At 39.7% G+C, this 15738-nt stretch overlaps 1 protein-coding gene across 1 annotated transcript in view; it reads left to right on the top strand.

Annotated features, from left to right (window-relative positions):
• The window catches only part of LOC117198897 (uncharacterized), a 29942-nt gene extending 15210 nt beyond the window's left edge, over positions 1–14732 (top strand). The window contains exons 4-7 of the mRNA XM_033417129.2: positions 9804–9899; positions 10135–10365; positions 10805–10920; positions 13196–14732. Of these exons, the coding sequence (XP_033273020.1) occupies positions 9804–9899; positions 10135–10365; positions 10805–10831 (354 nt within the window). The 3' untranslated portion in view covers positions 10832–10920; positions 13196–14732. The remainder of the gene's footprint in view (positions 1–9803; positions 9900–10134; positions 10366–10804; positions 10921–13195) is intronic.
• Positions 14733–15738: the final 1006 nt, after the last annotated feature.

The raw sequence follows: 15738 nt of genomic DNA, 5'->3' as shown, positions 1-15738 counted from the left end.
AATTTACGGTCCACCCTGGTAGTCTAGGATGGTCTCATCTCAAGATACTTAGTTACAACTGCAAAGACCCTTTTTCCAAATAAGTTAACCTTCACAGGTTCTGGGGATTCAAGAGTACACATATCTTTTGGGGGGCCACCATTCAACCCACCACTGGGGAGGACAGCCCATAACAGGAAGGAGTGGGCCACTTCTCTAGGCCAAGAAAATGCAGAGGAATCTGAGTAGTCAAGTCTTTATCTGGCTTTGGTGTCAGGGTAATGCTGGCCTCATAGACCTAATAACCTGTCCGGCCTAGAAGCAGTTAAGATGTAAATTCCATGCAAAAATGTTTTTTCGCAATTACTATGATCTTTTTCATCTTTTGTGCTCCTATTCGTTTTGGGGATTCAGATTTGTTCCCACTGATTGTTTAGTTATATGTGACATTGCACTTTGCCAACATACATGCCTAGTCTGAGGTAAAAAATAATGGGTGTCTGGCATCACACAAAGAGTTGGTAAGGCCTTACACATCCCTCTAGGGAAAATATAGAAGAATTCTGGGATACCAGTGGATATGGCTGGCCAGATCGGTGGAACTCCAATGGTCCACGACCTCTCCAAAAGGCTAGGGTGTGGGGTGGGGTGGAGCACTTGGGAGTTTCAAAAGGGCAAAAGCAAATGAATACTGAAAATGGCAGAAGCACCTGACTCTGGATGGGTGAACCCCCCAGTACAAAGGGTAAAACCTCCACCTGTAGGTCCGGGAAACTAGGCGCCAGCCTGGGAGCATGGGTGCCCCGCGTTGCCAAGCAACCGTAGGGCTCGCCCCCGGGGCCACAGGGACTTGGGCTAAGTGAGGGCAGCCATCTTGGCCAGTTGGTCTCTGCTGTGTTGCCTTCCTTGCTCTGATTTGTAAAATGGGCCTACCAGCGCCTTTGTGCCCTGACGCACAGGCTTGTTGAGGATCACAACACGGCACAAATTATTTTAAAAGCATTCGTAGCTGGTGAATCCCCCTGGTGCCACTGGGCCTTCCTTTTCCCTGCCGACCTGGGCGCGGGTCCCTGAGCAACGGCTACAGTCCTTGCGCTGCCTGGTGGAGGCCTTTCCTGAGGGTCCAAGACGCGGGTCTGAGGGGCAGGGGTCCCGGAGGCACAGGCAGGGCTGGGGTTGCCCAGAAGGGCCCGGCAGTTGTCGCAGAGGCTCCAGCAGAGCCCAGTGACTGAGGCCTTGTCTGCGATTAGGCGGCAGGTGGTCCAAGTGAGTCCGGGGCTGGGCTGGAGAGGCCACGGAAGGGTGGGCCAGGTGCTGTGATGACGGATGCACTGCAAAGGAGACAGAAACAAGAGGGTCAAAGCAGGGGTCCCTGTGAGGCTCAGGATGGCAGCTAAAAGTGAAATATTAGCTCCCATTTCTTGGTGTGGAAATAATAACCAACATTCTATAGCGCATTTTGCTTTGCAGAGTGAGTTTCATTTATTTACCTGATCTCACTGAATCCTTTCTGCAGTCCTCTGGGATGTGGGGGTTATTATTATTATCTCCCTTTTATGGGAGATAATGGGGGTGATGGTGGTGTTGGAAGGAGCTTCATCGCTGGGTTAAGGCCAACTGATGCCCTAAGAACAGCTCTACAGTGGTGCCTCCTTGGCCTTTCCATGGTTTAACATAACATCTAAAGAATACTGAGTCCTTCAAGCCGTTAATATATTTCACCATTTATTTGGATCTTCTTTGATTTCTTCCATTTTTTTTTTTAGCTTACAGCATAGATATCTTACAGATATTTTGTAAGATTTATACCTAAGTACTTCACATTTTATGGTATTGTTGTAAATGATACTGTTTTAAATTTCAATCTTCAGTAGTTTATTTATGTGTATTAACAAACAATTTTTAAAATATTGACCTTGTATCCTGTGGCTTTGTTAAACTCATTTATTAGTTCTGCTCCTGTTTGTAGAATCTTTGGCATTTCTTTCTTTTCCCCCAAACTCTATTGAGATATAATTGATACATAATGTTGTGTAAGTTTAAAATGTACAACATGTTGATTTGAAACACATATACTATGTTATGATTACCACCATTGTGTTAGCTAACACCTCCATCGCATCACATAATTACCATTTATTTTTTGTGGTGAGAACATTTAAGATCTACTTTCTTAGCAGTTTTCAATTATACAATACAGTACTGTTAACTATAAAAACAATGCAATGCATTAGGTTCGCAGAAATTGTTCACCTAATAACTGGAAGCTCGTACTCTTTGACCAGTATCTTCCCAATTCCCCCATTCTCCTAGCCCCTGGTAACCACAACTCTACTCTCTATTTCTGTGAGTTGTTTTTCTTTTAGATTCCATGTAAGTGATATCATATAGTATTTCTCTTTCTCTGTCTGATTTATGTTTACTTAGCGCTATGCCTCAAGGTCCATCCAGGTTGTCATAAATGGCAGAATTTCCTTCTTTCTCATGGCTGAATAATATTCCATTATATAGATATAGATATATCATATCTTCTTTATCCATTCATTCATAGATGGACTTGTAAGTCGTTTCCATATCTTGGCTATTGTGAATAATGCTGCAATGAACACGGGAGTGCAGGTATCTCTCTGATATCCTGTTTTTATTTCCTTTGAATATATACCCAAAAATGGGATTGCTGGATCATATGGTAGTGCTATTTTTAATTGTTTGAGAAATCTAATAAAAACCAAACTCATAGATATGAAGAACAGATTGGTGGTTTCCAGAGGCGGGGTGGGCAAGATGGGTGAAGGTGGTCAAAAGGTACAAACTTCCAGTTACAAGACAAATAAGTTCTAGAGTTGTATTATACAGCATGGTGACAAAAACGTGTATTCTGCTGCTGTTGGATGTCTGTTAGTTCCATTTAGACTAAAGTATGTTTCAAGTCGAACGTTTTCTTGTTGATTTTCTCTCTGGATGATCTGTCCATTGCTTGAAGTGGAGTATTGAAGTTCCCTGCTGTTATTGTTTTGCTATCTATTTCTCCCTTCAGATCTGTTAGTGTTTGCTTAATATATTTAGGTGCTCTGGTGTTGGGTGCATATATATATATATATTTTTAAATATATTTTTATTTATTTATTTTGGCTGTGCTGGGTCTTAGTTGCGGTATGCAGGATCTTTTTTAGTTGCAGCATGTGGGCTCATAGTTGGGGCATGTGGACTTCTTAGTTGCGGCATGTGGACTCTTAGTTGCGGCATGCACGTGAGATCTAGTTCCCCGACCAGGAATCGAACCCGGGCCCCCTGCATTGGGAGCGTGGAGTCTTACACACTGGGTCACGAGGGAAGTCCCTGGTGCATATATATTTATAATTGTTATATCTTCTTGATGAGTTGATCCCTTTATTATTATATAATGACCTTCTTTGTCTATTGTTACTGTTTTTAGCTTAAAGTCTATATTATCTGATATAAGTAAAGCTACCTTTGCTCTCCTGTTTTCCACTTGCATGGAATATCTTTCTCCATCCCTTCAGTTTAAGCCTATGAGTGTCCTTAAAGCTGAAAGTGAGTATCTTGTAGGCAGCTTATAGTTGGATCTTTTTTTAATCCATCTAGCCACTCTGTGACTTTTGACTGAAGAATTCAATACATTTACATTTAGAGTAATCATTGATATGTAAAGACTTACTAACTAATACCATCTTATTGATTTCTGTCTGGCTGTTTTGTAGTTCTCTTTGTTTCCTGTCTTGCTGCCTTCCTTTGTGAATTGGTGATTTTCTGTGGTGGTATGCTCTGATTTTCTTCTCTTTGTCTTTTGTGAATCTACTGTAAGTTTTTTTTGCTTTTTAGTTACCATGAGGCTTACATAAAACCTCTTATTAGATGTATCAGCATGCAAAAACTTAATTTCACTAGCATGCAAAAACTCTGCCCTTTTACTTCTCACCCATTTATACTTCTAATGCCAAAATTTACCTCTTTTTATATTGTATATTCATTAAAAATTATAGTAGCTATAGTTATTTTTAGTACTCTTGTCCTTTAACCTTTACACTATAGTTAAGTGGTTAACACACCATCATATTACAGTAATAGAGTTTTCTGAATTTGACTGTATACTTACCTTTATCTGTGTGTTGTATATATATGTATGTTTTCATGTTACTAATTAGCATCTTTTCATTTCAACTTGAAGAACTCCTTTCAGCATTTCTTGTAAGGCAGATCTAGTGGTGATGAACTCCCTCAATTTTTGTTTGTCTGTTAGTCTTTATTTCTCCTTAATAAAGGACAACTGTGTCAGATAGAGAATTCTTGGTTGGCAATTTTTTTCTTTCAGCACTTTGAATATATCATCCCACTCTTTCCTGGCCTGTAGGATTTCTGCTAAGAAATCCACTGATAGCCTAATAGGGGTGCCTTTGTAGTTTACAATCTTCTTTCTTGCTTATTTTAGATTCTATCTTTATCTTATATTCTTGGCAGTTTTATTATAATGCGTCTAAGAGAAGATCATTTTAGACTGAAATAATGGAGTGATCTAATAGTTTCACGAACTTGAATATTCAAATTTCTCGCAGGTTTGGGAAAATTTTAGCCATTATTTCTTTTAAATAGTTTTTCAGTCCCTGTCTCCCTTTCTTCTCCTTCTGGAACACCAGTGATTCAGATTTTGTTTCTCTGGATGGTGTCCCATAGATCACATAGGCTTTCTTCACCCATTTTTATTTATTTCTCTTTTTTAAAGTTTTAAATAGTTTTTATTTTTAAATAGTTTAAGATTTACAAAAAGTTATGAAAATAGCTCAGAGGACCTCTGTGTACCCTTTTCCCTATCATCTGCCAGTGATAACATCTTAGGAGACAAAGAAATTGACATTGATACAATACTATTCACCATGGCTTATGTAAAAGTGCATTGTTTAATCCCCAAATGTTTGGAGATTTTATAAATATTTTTCTGTTCTCTATTCCTAGTTTAATTCCATTATGGTTAAAGAACATATTTTGTATAATTTGTATAATTTCAATTCTTTTAAATTGTTAAGGTTTGTTTTACAGCCCAGAATATGTTCCTTTATATGAATATTTCATATGCACTTGAAAAGAATGTATATTCTGCTTTTGTTGGGCAGCGTGTTTTGTCATTGCCATTAGGTCAAGCTAGTTGATATGTTGTTCAGGTTTTCTTTATCCTTACTGATTTTCTGTCTAATTTTTCTCAGTTTTGGAGAAAGGAGTGTTGAAGTCTCCAACACAATTTTGGGTTTGTCTATTTCTCGTATCAGTTCCATCAGTCTTTGCTTCATGTGTTTTGCAGCTCTGTTGTTGCACACACATTTGTGATTAGCATGTTTTCTTGGAGAATTGACCCCTTTATCATTAAGTAATAGCCCTATCTATCCCTTGTAACATACCACGTTCTGAAGTCTACTTTATCTAATATTAATATAGCTACTTCAGCTTTATTTTGGTTAGTGTTTGCATGGTACATCTTTTTCAATTCTTTTACTTTTAGTATACTTTACTTTTACTTTTAGTATATTATTATATTGATATTTAGTGTGGGTTTTTTTGGAGATAAAATATAGTTTGGTCTTTTTTTAAACCAATTTGACAATCTCTTTTAATGGGTGTGTTTAGACTCTTCACATTTAATGTAATTATTAACATTGTTGAACTTGGGTCCACCATTTTATCATCTCTGTTTTGTACCCTATGTTTTTTACTCTTCTATTTCACTTTTCCTGCCTTCTCTTCTTTTATTCTAATATTTTTAATATTCCACATCAACTTACCTATTGGCTTTTGGCTATATCTCTTCATATTACCTTTTTGGTAGTGGTCTCTGGGTTACAATATACATACCTTAGAGTTAAAAATCTACTTCGAGTTAAAAGTTTGCAACTTCAAGTAAAATGTAGAAGCCTTACAACCATATAGGTTGCTTTCCCTATAGTTGTCATATGTATTACATATACATACATTATCTCACTAACAATGTTACAATTTTTGCTTCCAACAGTCCTACATATTTTGAAGAATGTGTGAGGTATAAAATAGACAACTGTATTTATCCAAATATTTACCATTTCTGTTGCTCTTTCTTCTGTTCTGTTGCTATTGCTGAAGTTCCAAATGTCCCTTTGGAATTTCACATCAGCCTGAAGAACTTCCATTAACAATTCTTTTAGGGCAGGTTTGCTGGTGACACATTCTCTCAGTTTACCTTCATCTAAAAATATTTATATTTTGCTTTCATTTCTGAAGCACATTTCACTGGGCTGACAGGTTTTTTTCCTCCAGGACTTTACAGATGTTTGCCCCACTGTCTGTTGGCCTCTATGGTTTCTAATGAGAAATCTGTTCGGATTCAAATCTGAACGATTTGAATCGTTCTTCCCCTCATTGTGACATGTTATTTTCTTCTGATTGCTTTCAAGATTTTTTCTTCATCTTTGGTTTGCAGAAGTTAGATTATGATGTATCTGGGGCGGTTTTCCTTAAAGTCATTCTGTTTGGCATTTGCTGGGCTTCTTGAATCTATAAATCTATGTCTTTTGCCATATTTGAAAAGTTTTCAGCCATTTTTTCTCTAAACATTTTTTTCCTTTACCAATTTCTCTCCCTTCTCTGGGACTCTAATGACATGAATGTTAGACCTTTTAATATTTCATAGGTCACTGAATTTCTCCTTTTTTAAAAAAAAATCTTTTTTTTCTCTTTTATTAAGACTTGATAATTTTTATTGCACTATCTTCAAGGTCACTGGCTCTTTCTTCTATTATCTGCATTCTGTTGTTAAGGCCATGCAGTGAAATTTTTATTTCAGACATTGTATTATTTAATTCAGTGACCAGATATCGGAGGTAGTAGTGAAAGAGAATGAGCTGTCTAAAATCACACCTAGCTTCTGGCTTGGGTCATGGAGTGGTTGTTGGTACCTTTTACTGAGGAGTAGGAACAATGAGGAAGATAATGCATTTGGAGGTGTGAATTTGAGGTGCAAGTGGTATATTCAAGTGGTGATACAGTAGGCTTCTGTAGCTCCCTAGAGTTTGCATTTCTGGGTAGAGGTCAGGGTTAGTGATAAAGTTGTTGTGGTTTAAATCAATGTTTTTCAAAGTGTAGACTGCAATACCTTGTATCATGGCATCAATTTTGTGGGTTATAACGGCATTTTAAAAAATGGACCATAGGGACTTTCCAGTGGTAAAGAATCTGCCTTACAATGCGGGTCACATGGGTTCTATCCCTGGTCAGGGAACTAAGATCCCGCACGCCTTGGGGCAGCTAAGCCCGCGTGCCACAACTAGAGAGAAGCCCACGTGCTGCAACGAAAGATCCCACATACCGCAACTAAGACCCAGTGCGCCAACTAATGAACCCATGCACTCTGGAGCCCGAGCGCCACAACTAGAGAGAAGCCTGCGCACCACAACGAAAGATCCTGCATGTGGCAACTAAGACCCAATGCAGCCAATAAATAAATAAATAAAATATTAAAAAATAAAAATAAATTGCTTTAAATGATTCAACAGTAGAGAATAAGAATTACAAAAATTTAGGGCTATATTTTAAAACTCATTTGAGAGTATGAGAGTTAGATTATTAGAAACCACTATGTTCAATCATAGGTCTGTTATTCATACTCTGCCTGGAAAAGCTCATCATCATGGTTTAAACTAAGGGTTTTCAAACATTTTTTTGAAACATCACAGTAAGAAATTAATTCACAATCCAGTCTAATATACATGCATACGCATACACACACGCATACACACACACTAAAACACAAGTTTTGTTAAATACCATTTACTCTTTATTATATGTAATATACTGATTTTTAAAATTGCAGTCCAATTTTTTAAAGATTTATTATGTATTTATTTAATTTATTTATTTTTGGCTGCGTTGGGTCTTCGTTGCGGCACGTGGGATCTTTGTTGTTGAGGCATGTGGGCTCTTTCACTGTGGTGCGCGAGCTTCTCTCTAGTTGTGGCGTGCAGGTTTTCTCTCTCTAGTTGTGGTGCACGGACTCCAGGGCCCGTGGGCTCTGTAGTTGTGGTGCGTGGGTTCCAGAGTGCGTGGGCTCAGTAGTTTTGCGGCACGCAGGCTCTCTAGTTAGGGGCGCACGAGCTCAGTAGCTGGCCATAGACATATCCATCACCTCCCAAAGTTTCCTCCCACCCGCTTTATTATTATTATTATGTTATTGTGTGTATGTGTGTGTGTGTGAGAGATAAGAACACTTAGCATAAGATCTATCCTGTTAGCAAATTTTAATTATATAACACAGTATTGTTATCTATAAGCACTATGCTGTAGAGTAGATCTTCAGAACTTATTTATCTTGCATAACTGAAACCATTACCCTTTGACCAAACTATTACCCTTTTCCTTCACCTCCAGCTGTTGGCAACCACCATTCTATGGTCTGCTTCTATGAGTTTGACTATTTTTAGATTTCTCATATAAGTGAGATTCTACTGTATTTGTAGAATTTCTGTGTCTGGCTTATTTCACTTTGCATAATGTCCTCCAGGTCCACCTGTGTTGTTGCAAATGCAGGATTTCCTTCTTTTTTAAGGCCGAGTAATATTCTATTGTATGTATATACCACATTGTCTTTATCCATTCATCCATTGGACATTAGGTTGTTTCCATATCTTGGCTATTGAGGATAATGCTGCAATGAACATGGGAGGGTAGATATCTCTTCGAGATCCTGATTTCAATTCCTTCAGATAAATATCTAGAAGTGGGATTGCTGGATCATATAGTAGTTCTATTTTTAATTTTTTGAGAAACATCCATTGGGTTTTCCATGACTGTGCCAGTTTCCATTCCCATCAGTAGTGTACCAGGGTTTCCTTTTCATCACATCTTCACCAATACTTATCTTTTGTTTTTTAAATAATAGCCATTGTAACAGGTGTAGGTGAAGGTTCAAATTCTGTAGCATGGAAAGTTCTTGGCAACATGTTATCCTTTGCATTTGGATAATAAACTGGTTTGTTTTCGTATCTTTTATAATAGCAAGTCTGTCCCATTGCCTTGATGTTTTGGTTTCTGAGGCAATCAATCAAGTCTCAACCAGCAGTACAGAATGCCAGCGCTCTTGATAGCCCTCTGGATACGTAGCTTCGAATTGTGTGTTTCTAGCACATTATTGTTGTAAAAATATTTTTGAGAATATTGCATCTTGTATAAGTTTTCTTTCAGAATTTAATCTCAGGGAAACTATTATTTTTTCTGACATACTAGTATTTCTTCTCCTGTCAGCTAAATAATTAATGTGATTCAGTATTTCCCTTTTCTCCTTGGTTGATGGGACTCTTCAAACCAGTTTAGTCATTCTCTTAATGGTTTGGAGTTAGTACATATACTTTCCTTCACTTTTTGTGTTGATTTTCTTTTTTACTTCCATGTTATCAATTAATTTTAATATAAATTGTCTATATTTGTGGTGGAAAGAGTAAGTATAAATAAATACTACACTATAAGTCTTAGTACTTGCAATGATAATAAATCATTATTTTATCTCACTTAATTTCTTCCAGTTTTATTGAGATGTAATTGACATACGGTACAGTATAAGTTTAATATTCATTTTATCTCACTTCTGAGAAACTGCTCTAAGTTAACATAGCACTCACTTTGTTTCTTCTTCATTAAGTAGGATAGAAACTATTCCATCCTGGTTACCTTATTGTACTACATAAGGTCAAACACTATCTGATTTCACTCTGGAATCATTTTGCAGATCTCTTTTCTTATTGAGGGCATTTTCATCTTCATCTTAATATTACCCATGTTTATTTTCATAGGGTAAAATTCTAAACCATCTGAAGATTCTGAAGGGAGACAGGGACAGGATTCGGAATTTTCAGTCTACGGGACAACATGAGATTCAGGCCCTGCTGGTAAGAGAAGTCTCAAGTGAATGTTCTGTGTACCTCTGTTGGGTGGGAGAGTGTGTGTGTGTGTGTGTGTGTGTGTGTGTGTGTGTCAGGGGGAGGGGGGATATTGAAGGATGGGGAGAAGGAGGGTGTGATGAAAGGGATTCTTGTTCTGAACTCATTCCCAGATCTCACAAATATTCTGGTGTTTCCTAGCCTCTCAGAAGAAATCCTCTTCCTCTTTCTGCCTTTACTGTAGGCAAAATTCCAGAACCACAAGCAAGACATAGCATCAGTGTTTGAGCAGGGCCATCAGTTCCTGAGAGAAAGGGAGCAGTACCTGTTGAAGTGGCTGGATGGGATGGAGCAAGAGCTCACTGAAGGGAGGAACAGCCATGTCACCAAGGGCTCTGGGGAGGTCATCCAGCTTGAGACCCTGATTTATGAGTTAGAGAAGAAGGCTCGGCAGCCAGCACTTGAACTTTGGCAGGTGAGCGACCAACTAAACTGTACCTGAGTCCCCTTGCTCCAGGATTCAGTGTAGCCCTCCATTAGCATGAGATTTGGACAAGGAGTCAGGAGAGACAAGGTTTTCTCATTTGTTGAGTTCTTTAATAAGTTAATCAGCAAAGCAATAGGTTTTAAGTCCCAAATTGCAGTGGGCAAGGGACTGTAATAGACCCAGATCTTAATTTAACATGGTCTATAAATGACATATTGGTGGGTAGAGAATCCTTGGATCATGGCCCATTCTTCAGAACTCTATATATCTACTCTTTGAGTCTGATGTTGAAACTATGCACTTGGAAATGAAGCTTTTACTCTCTGCCCCTTTGGTCCGTTGTTGGTGTTTGTGCACATGCACGTGCTGACGATGGGAAATCATGCCTCTCTCTCAGGAGTTCTAACTGTGACTTCATTTTCTCTAGATATCCCCGGTAGAAGTTCTGGATTGAAAAGTCTACCAGTCCTCCAATCAAAAAGCAGACAGAAGAATTTTCAGATAAACTTCTTTCTTTAGAGAAAGGACTCAAAGGATTCCATGGTAAAGGAAGGGGTTTGAGCCTAGAAAAACTTCTTACTTTCTCTATAATGTTTCCTTAGGTTTTGATTGTGGCGGTGGCTCCTCAGAGTTCCTTGCTCTTGTGCACCTCACTTACACCACGCAGGGACATCGGGGAGGGAATCTAAGCAAGTCCAAACCAGAGAGGATTCCACATGAGAGTCTAACAATGTTACCTAGACTAAAGTAGAATCATAGTCAATAGGTCTCAGAGTTGATAAAAAGATATTTCACCTTTAACAGTGAGGTAAAAGAAAATTGGAAGGCTATGGAAAACAGTGTGGCATTTCCTCAAACAATTAAAAATATAATTACCATATGATCCAGCATTTCCACTTTCCAAAGAATTAAAAGCAGGATCTCGAAGAGGTATTTGCACACTCATGTTCATAGCAACATTATTCACTATAGCCAGGTGGTAGAAGCAACCCAAATGTCCATCAGTGCATGAATGGATGAACAAAATGTGGCATGTGGAATGTGTAGACGATGGAACATTATTCAGCTTAAGAAAGGAAGGAAATTCTGACACATGCTACAAGATGGATGAATCTTGAGGACATTATATTAAGTGAAGTGAGCCAGTCACAAAGGGACAAGTACTGTATGATTCCTTTTTGAGGTCTTTAAAGTAGTCAAATCCATAGGAACAGAAAGTAGATTAGTGGTTGGAAGGAAGGGGAAATGAGGAGCTGTTGTTTAATGGGTATAGAGTTGGAGTTCTGAAGAATGGAAAAGTTCTGGGGCTTCCCTGGTGGCACAGTGGTTAAGAATCTCCCTGCCAATGCAGGGGACACGGGTTCCAGCCCTGGTCTGGGAAGATCCCACATGCCGCGGAGCAACTAAGCCCGTGCGCCACAACTACTGGGCCTGCGCTCTAGAGCCTGTGAGCCACAACTACTGAAGTCCATGCTCCTAGAGTCCGTGCTCCGCAACAAGAGAAGCCACTGCAGTGAGAAGCCTGTGCACCGCAACGAAGAGTAGCCTCCGTTTGCCACAACTAGAGAAAGCCCGCACTCAGCAGTGAAGACCCAACGCAGCCAAAAATAAATAAATAAATTTATTTATTTAAAGTGAGAGAGTGGCATGGACCTATATACACTGCCAAATGTAAAATAACTAGTGGGAAGCAGTCGCATAGCACAGGGAGATCAGCTCGGTGCTTTGTGACCGCCTAGAGGGGTGGGATAGGGAGGGTGGGAGGGGGACGAAAGAGGGAGGAGATATGGGGATATATGAATATGTATAGCTGATTCACTCTGTTATAAAGCAGAAACTAACACACCATTGTAAAGCAACTATACTCCAATAAAGATGTAATAATTAATTAATTAAAATACCAAAAAAACCGAATGGAAAGGTTCTGGAAAATGGTTGTACAGCAATTTAAATATACTTAATATTAATGAACTGTACACTTAAAAATGGTAAAGATGGTAAACATTATGTGTTTTTACCACAATTAAAAATTTAAAGAATACTGCGAGAATTAATCTAAAAGAGTATCTTTGAGAGTAGAGAAAAATAGTGTGGTTCAGGCCTAGAAGTTTAGGGCTTACTTTAAAAACAGGGAACATGCCCAAAGGTACTCTTTAATGAAGCAGCAGGTGGGTTCAGCGGATGTAGGCATGCATATTTACATGGGTGTCTCCTGAATTGATTTCTCTGTTTCGCTTGAGCTTTCATGGTGCCCTGTCATCTTTTAAAGTTATATTAGCCAACAGTAAGAGAATTTAACCTAGAAGATGTGGTGTCAGAATTGCTTACTGTCCTTTGGTACTTTTATTCCAGGAAAATTGATAAGGGATCTGGAATATAAAACAAGTGAGCATCTGGAGGGGATAGTGGCTGAAGTTTGCTAATTGCAGCTTTCCTATGAAGCTCCATTACTTATGGGTCAGCTCTTTCGTTTTAAAGAGGAAGGTCTTCGTGTGACTAATGTATCCAAATTATTTATCCTGAGAATTCAGATTTCAAACCCACAAACCTTTCCCCAGATTTGTGCAGCTGCAGTGATCTCAGTCCTTACCGTTTTGCCCTCTCAAGTCTCATCACACTCCCTGTGCCCTTGAATTTTCTGTGTTCTCTTCATTTTCCAGATATGGTTGCTAATAGTATGAGCACAAGGTCACAAGCAGTTTCTGACCTGCTCCCCTGAGGAGTCTACCCCCATTGTCATAAAGGCCCCAGAACCTATGGGATAAATCTCATTTGCTATCTTTTGTGATGCCACACCTTTGTCCCCTTGTCCCCCCAGTGAGGATCATCCTGAATTCCCAGACAACCAATGGCTACCTCTCAGTGTTTCCAAATGGGAAGAGCATGATATTCACTGGCTTGTGGATGAACACATAGCAGCATGGTCAGCGATTTGATCTGGAGCCTGGTGTGCTGGGCAGTAAGGGCTTCACGCCCTTTGATTTGGTTCTTCACCTGCCACTGAGATACAGGTATGAGAACGAGTGACGATATCATAGGACTGCAGCCCCTGCCACGAATAGGAATTGATTACAACATCCATATCCATTTCTAGAGCACCTTTTCTGTCACATAATTTCTCCTGTCATCCTTCTAAGCAGCTGAGGAAACAGTAAATGTTTTGCAACTCATACCTGCTTACCATTGATACATTATGAGACTTGAGCTATCTGGAGTGGGAATTGGTTTATTTCTTTCTGCTATGCTCTGATAATTTTTTCAAAAAGAAGGGGAGAGTGGAAGCCATGTGAAGTTCAGGTGTATATGAGTTTTTGGAGGTCACTTGGACCTGAAGTTCAGTCTTATGTCAGCTGTGTTTTGAGGTGGTAGAAATAGATACTTAGCTTAATATTAAATTAGTAGTCTTAAGTATAGGCAGAAGAAAACAAACGGCTAATTTTAGAAAAAGGAAATTTATTAAATGTTACTGGGGCTGTAGAGTGTAAAGAGGGAGGGATATGTGTGCCTACCTGCTTTCAAATTCTGCCCCAAGAGAGCTGGGAGTCAGTGTCGGCGCTGCAGTGAGAGGGAGGAGCAGCTGGGGGGGTCGCAGGGGTTGAGAGGATGGTTGGAGTTGGCAGCACCTAAACAGAACATACCACGCATGAGGACAAGCTAGTGGAGAGGGGTTGTGATCTGGTGGGGAGCAGAAGAGGAAGAAGTAATGAACACACACAGGGGTCGAGCCAGAGCTGGGTTTGGCAGCAGCTATCTTGGTGGATTCATAGACCCAGCTGATGGGTATAGTTCTCCTGGACATAGAGATGAGAATGAAGAGTTGAGGAGGGAATGGTCTCAGGAAATTAGTGGATAGAACAGGCCGTAGTTCTTCATGTAAGTAACTCCTAAAGAAAAATTTGGCATAAGTGCACCAGATTGCCAGAGAATAGGATGCCTGCCTTTGCCTCAGCAACATTAAAGGTTAGGAAAGCATGCTTTTGGCTTCTGTAACGAGAGGTGGTCTCATCAAGACTCATGTCGTTTAGCATTCTGAAGACATGGGAGCAGATGCTAGTTGCCTAAGAAGAACGTCCCTTATTTAAATTGCTGGGTTCAAGAGATGTGGGTATACTTGCTCTGATAGCTCAGTTGTATAAGAATGTTTTGTCAAAAAAATATGACCAAACAACAGAAGATTCCTATACCCTATAGCTGTATCTATCAATAAAAGCAAGTACAAGTCGAGTGCTGACGTTGTATATTCAGATCCTCATTATAGAAGGGACAAAGCAACGTGCAAACAGATTTTTTCTATATGGTGAGTGGCCAAAGGTTTTAACTATTATATTCAATGACAGTGCAGTCCATGTTTCACTTACAGGACTGAAGGGAACAGATTTTATAGGTTAAGGATGTAGATAGAGGATGTTGCAGTGCTTTTGGTTAGAAGTAATTATGAGATGAAATGTGAGTAATTACTAAAGAACAGGGTCAGAATTTAGCAAGACAATGTTGAAACTGTTCCTCCTTAGAATGTTTCTTAAGTCAAAGATTAATGTTAATAAGATACTTAATAGACAGATAAATAGAAAAAAAGTCAGAAAAAAGAAGCCAAGAAAAGAAATTATGTCTGATAGTAGAATCACAGGAAGAGTCCTCTGGGGATTCCAGATTCTGTGCCAAGAGAGTGACTCTGAGGTCCCGCCCTTCTCTCAGGACAACTAAGGCATCCAGTCTCTCCAGGTATGGAGGGGAAGACAATCCCCGAAGTAACTGATTAGCAGTTCCCTTTGACCCCGGCGGCAGCAATGGGCACTATACTCTGGGCGACTTTCTCTCTCTCAGGCCTTGCTCTCTGCCTCACCCTCAATCTGTCTGGAGGTCTGACTCCAGCTTTTCTGAGTTACTCGGCCCCCACACAGGTCAGGACCAGAAGTGGTGTTCTCCAACCCAGAAACCTGGAGCCTCTTACTCTGAGTTGTCTCAACCTGAACTTACAGCTATCCAAGGAACAGGAGATTATCCCAGACCCCACGTCCAGGCTGGTGTCTTTCTCCCCCCCAACTCAACTGTCCTGTCTGTTCCCAGGATGGTCACATGTGTGCTGCTGGAGTGTCCCATGACGGTTGCAAAATGTCTGAATTTTCTGATTCATCCCGTCAGATTCTCTCAAAGACACATGCAACCCATCACTCTATCTCTGACCGTGAAGTCACCCTAAGATGCTGGGCTCTGGGCTTCTACCTTGTGGAATAACACTGGTCTGGCAGCATGACGGAGAGAACCCAACTCATGGCACAGAGCTTCTAGATAGAGAAAAATATACCATGCTAACACTAGTCTAATGAAAGCAAGAGTAGCTATATTAATTTCAGACACAGC

Source organism: Orcinus orca, chromosome 10 (assembly GCF_937001465.1).
Source record: "Orcinus orca chromosome 10, mOrcOrc1.1, whole genome shotgun sequence".
Classification (NCBI taxonomy): Eukaryota; Metazoa; Chordata; class Mammalia; order Artiodactyla; family Delphinidae; genus Orcinus; species Orcinus orca.
The sequence above is the reverse complement of the archived record's forward strand: the minus strand, read 5'-3'. Positions and strand labels throughout refer to the sequence as shown.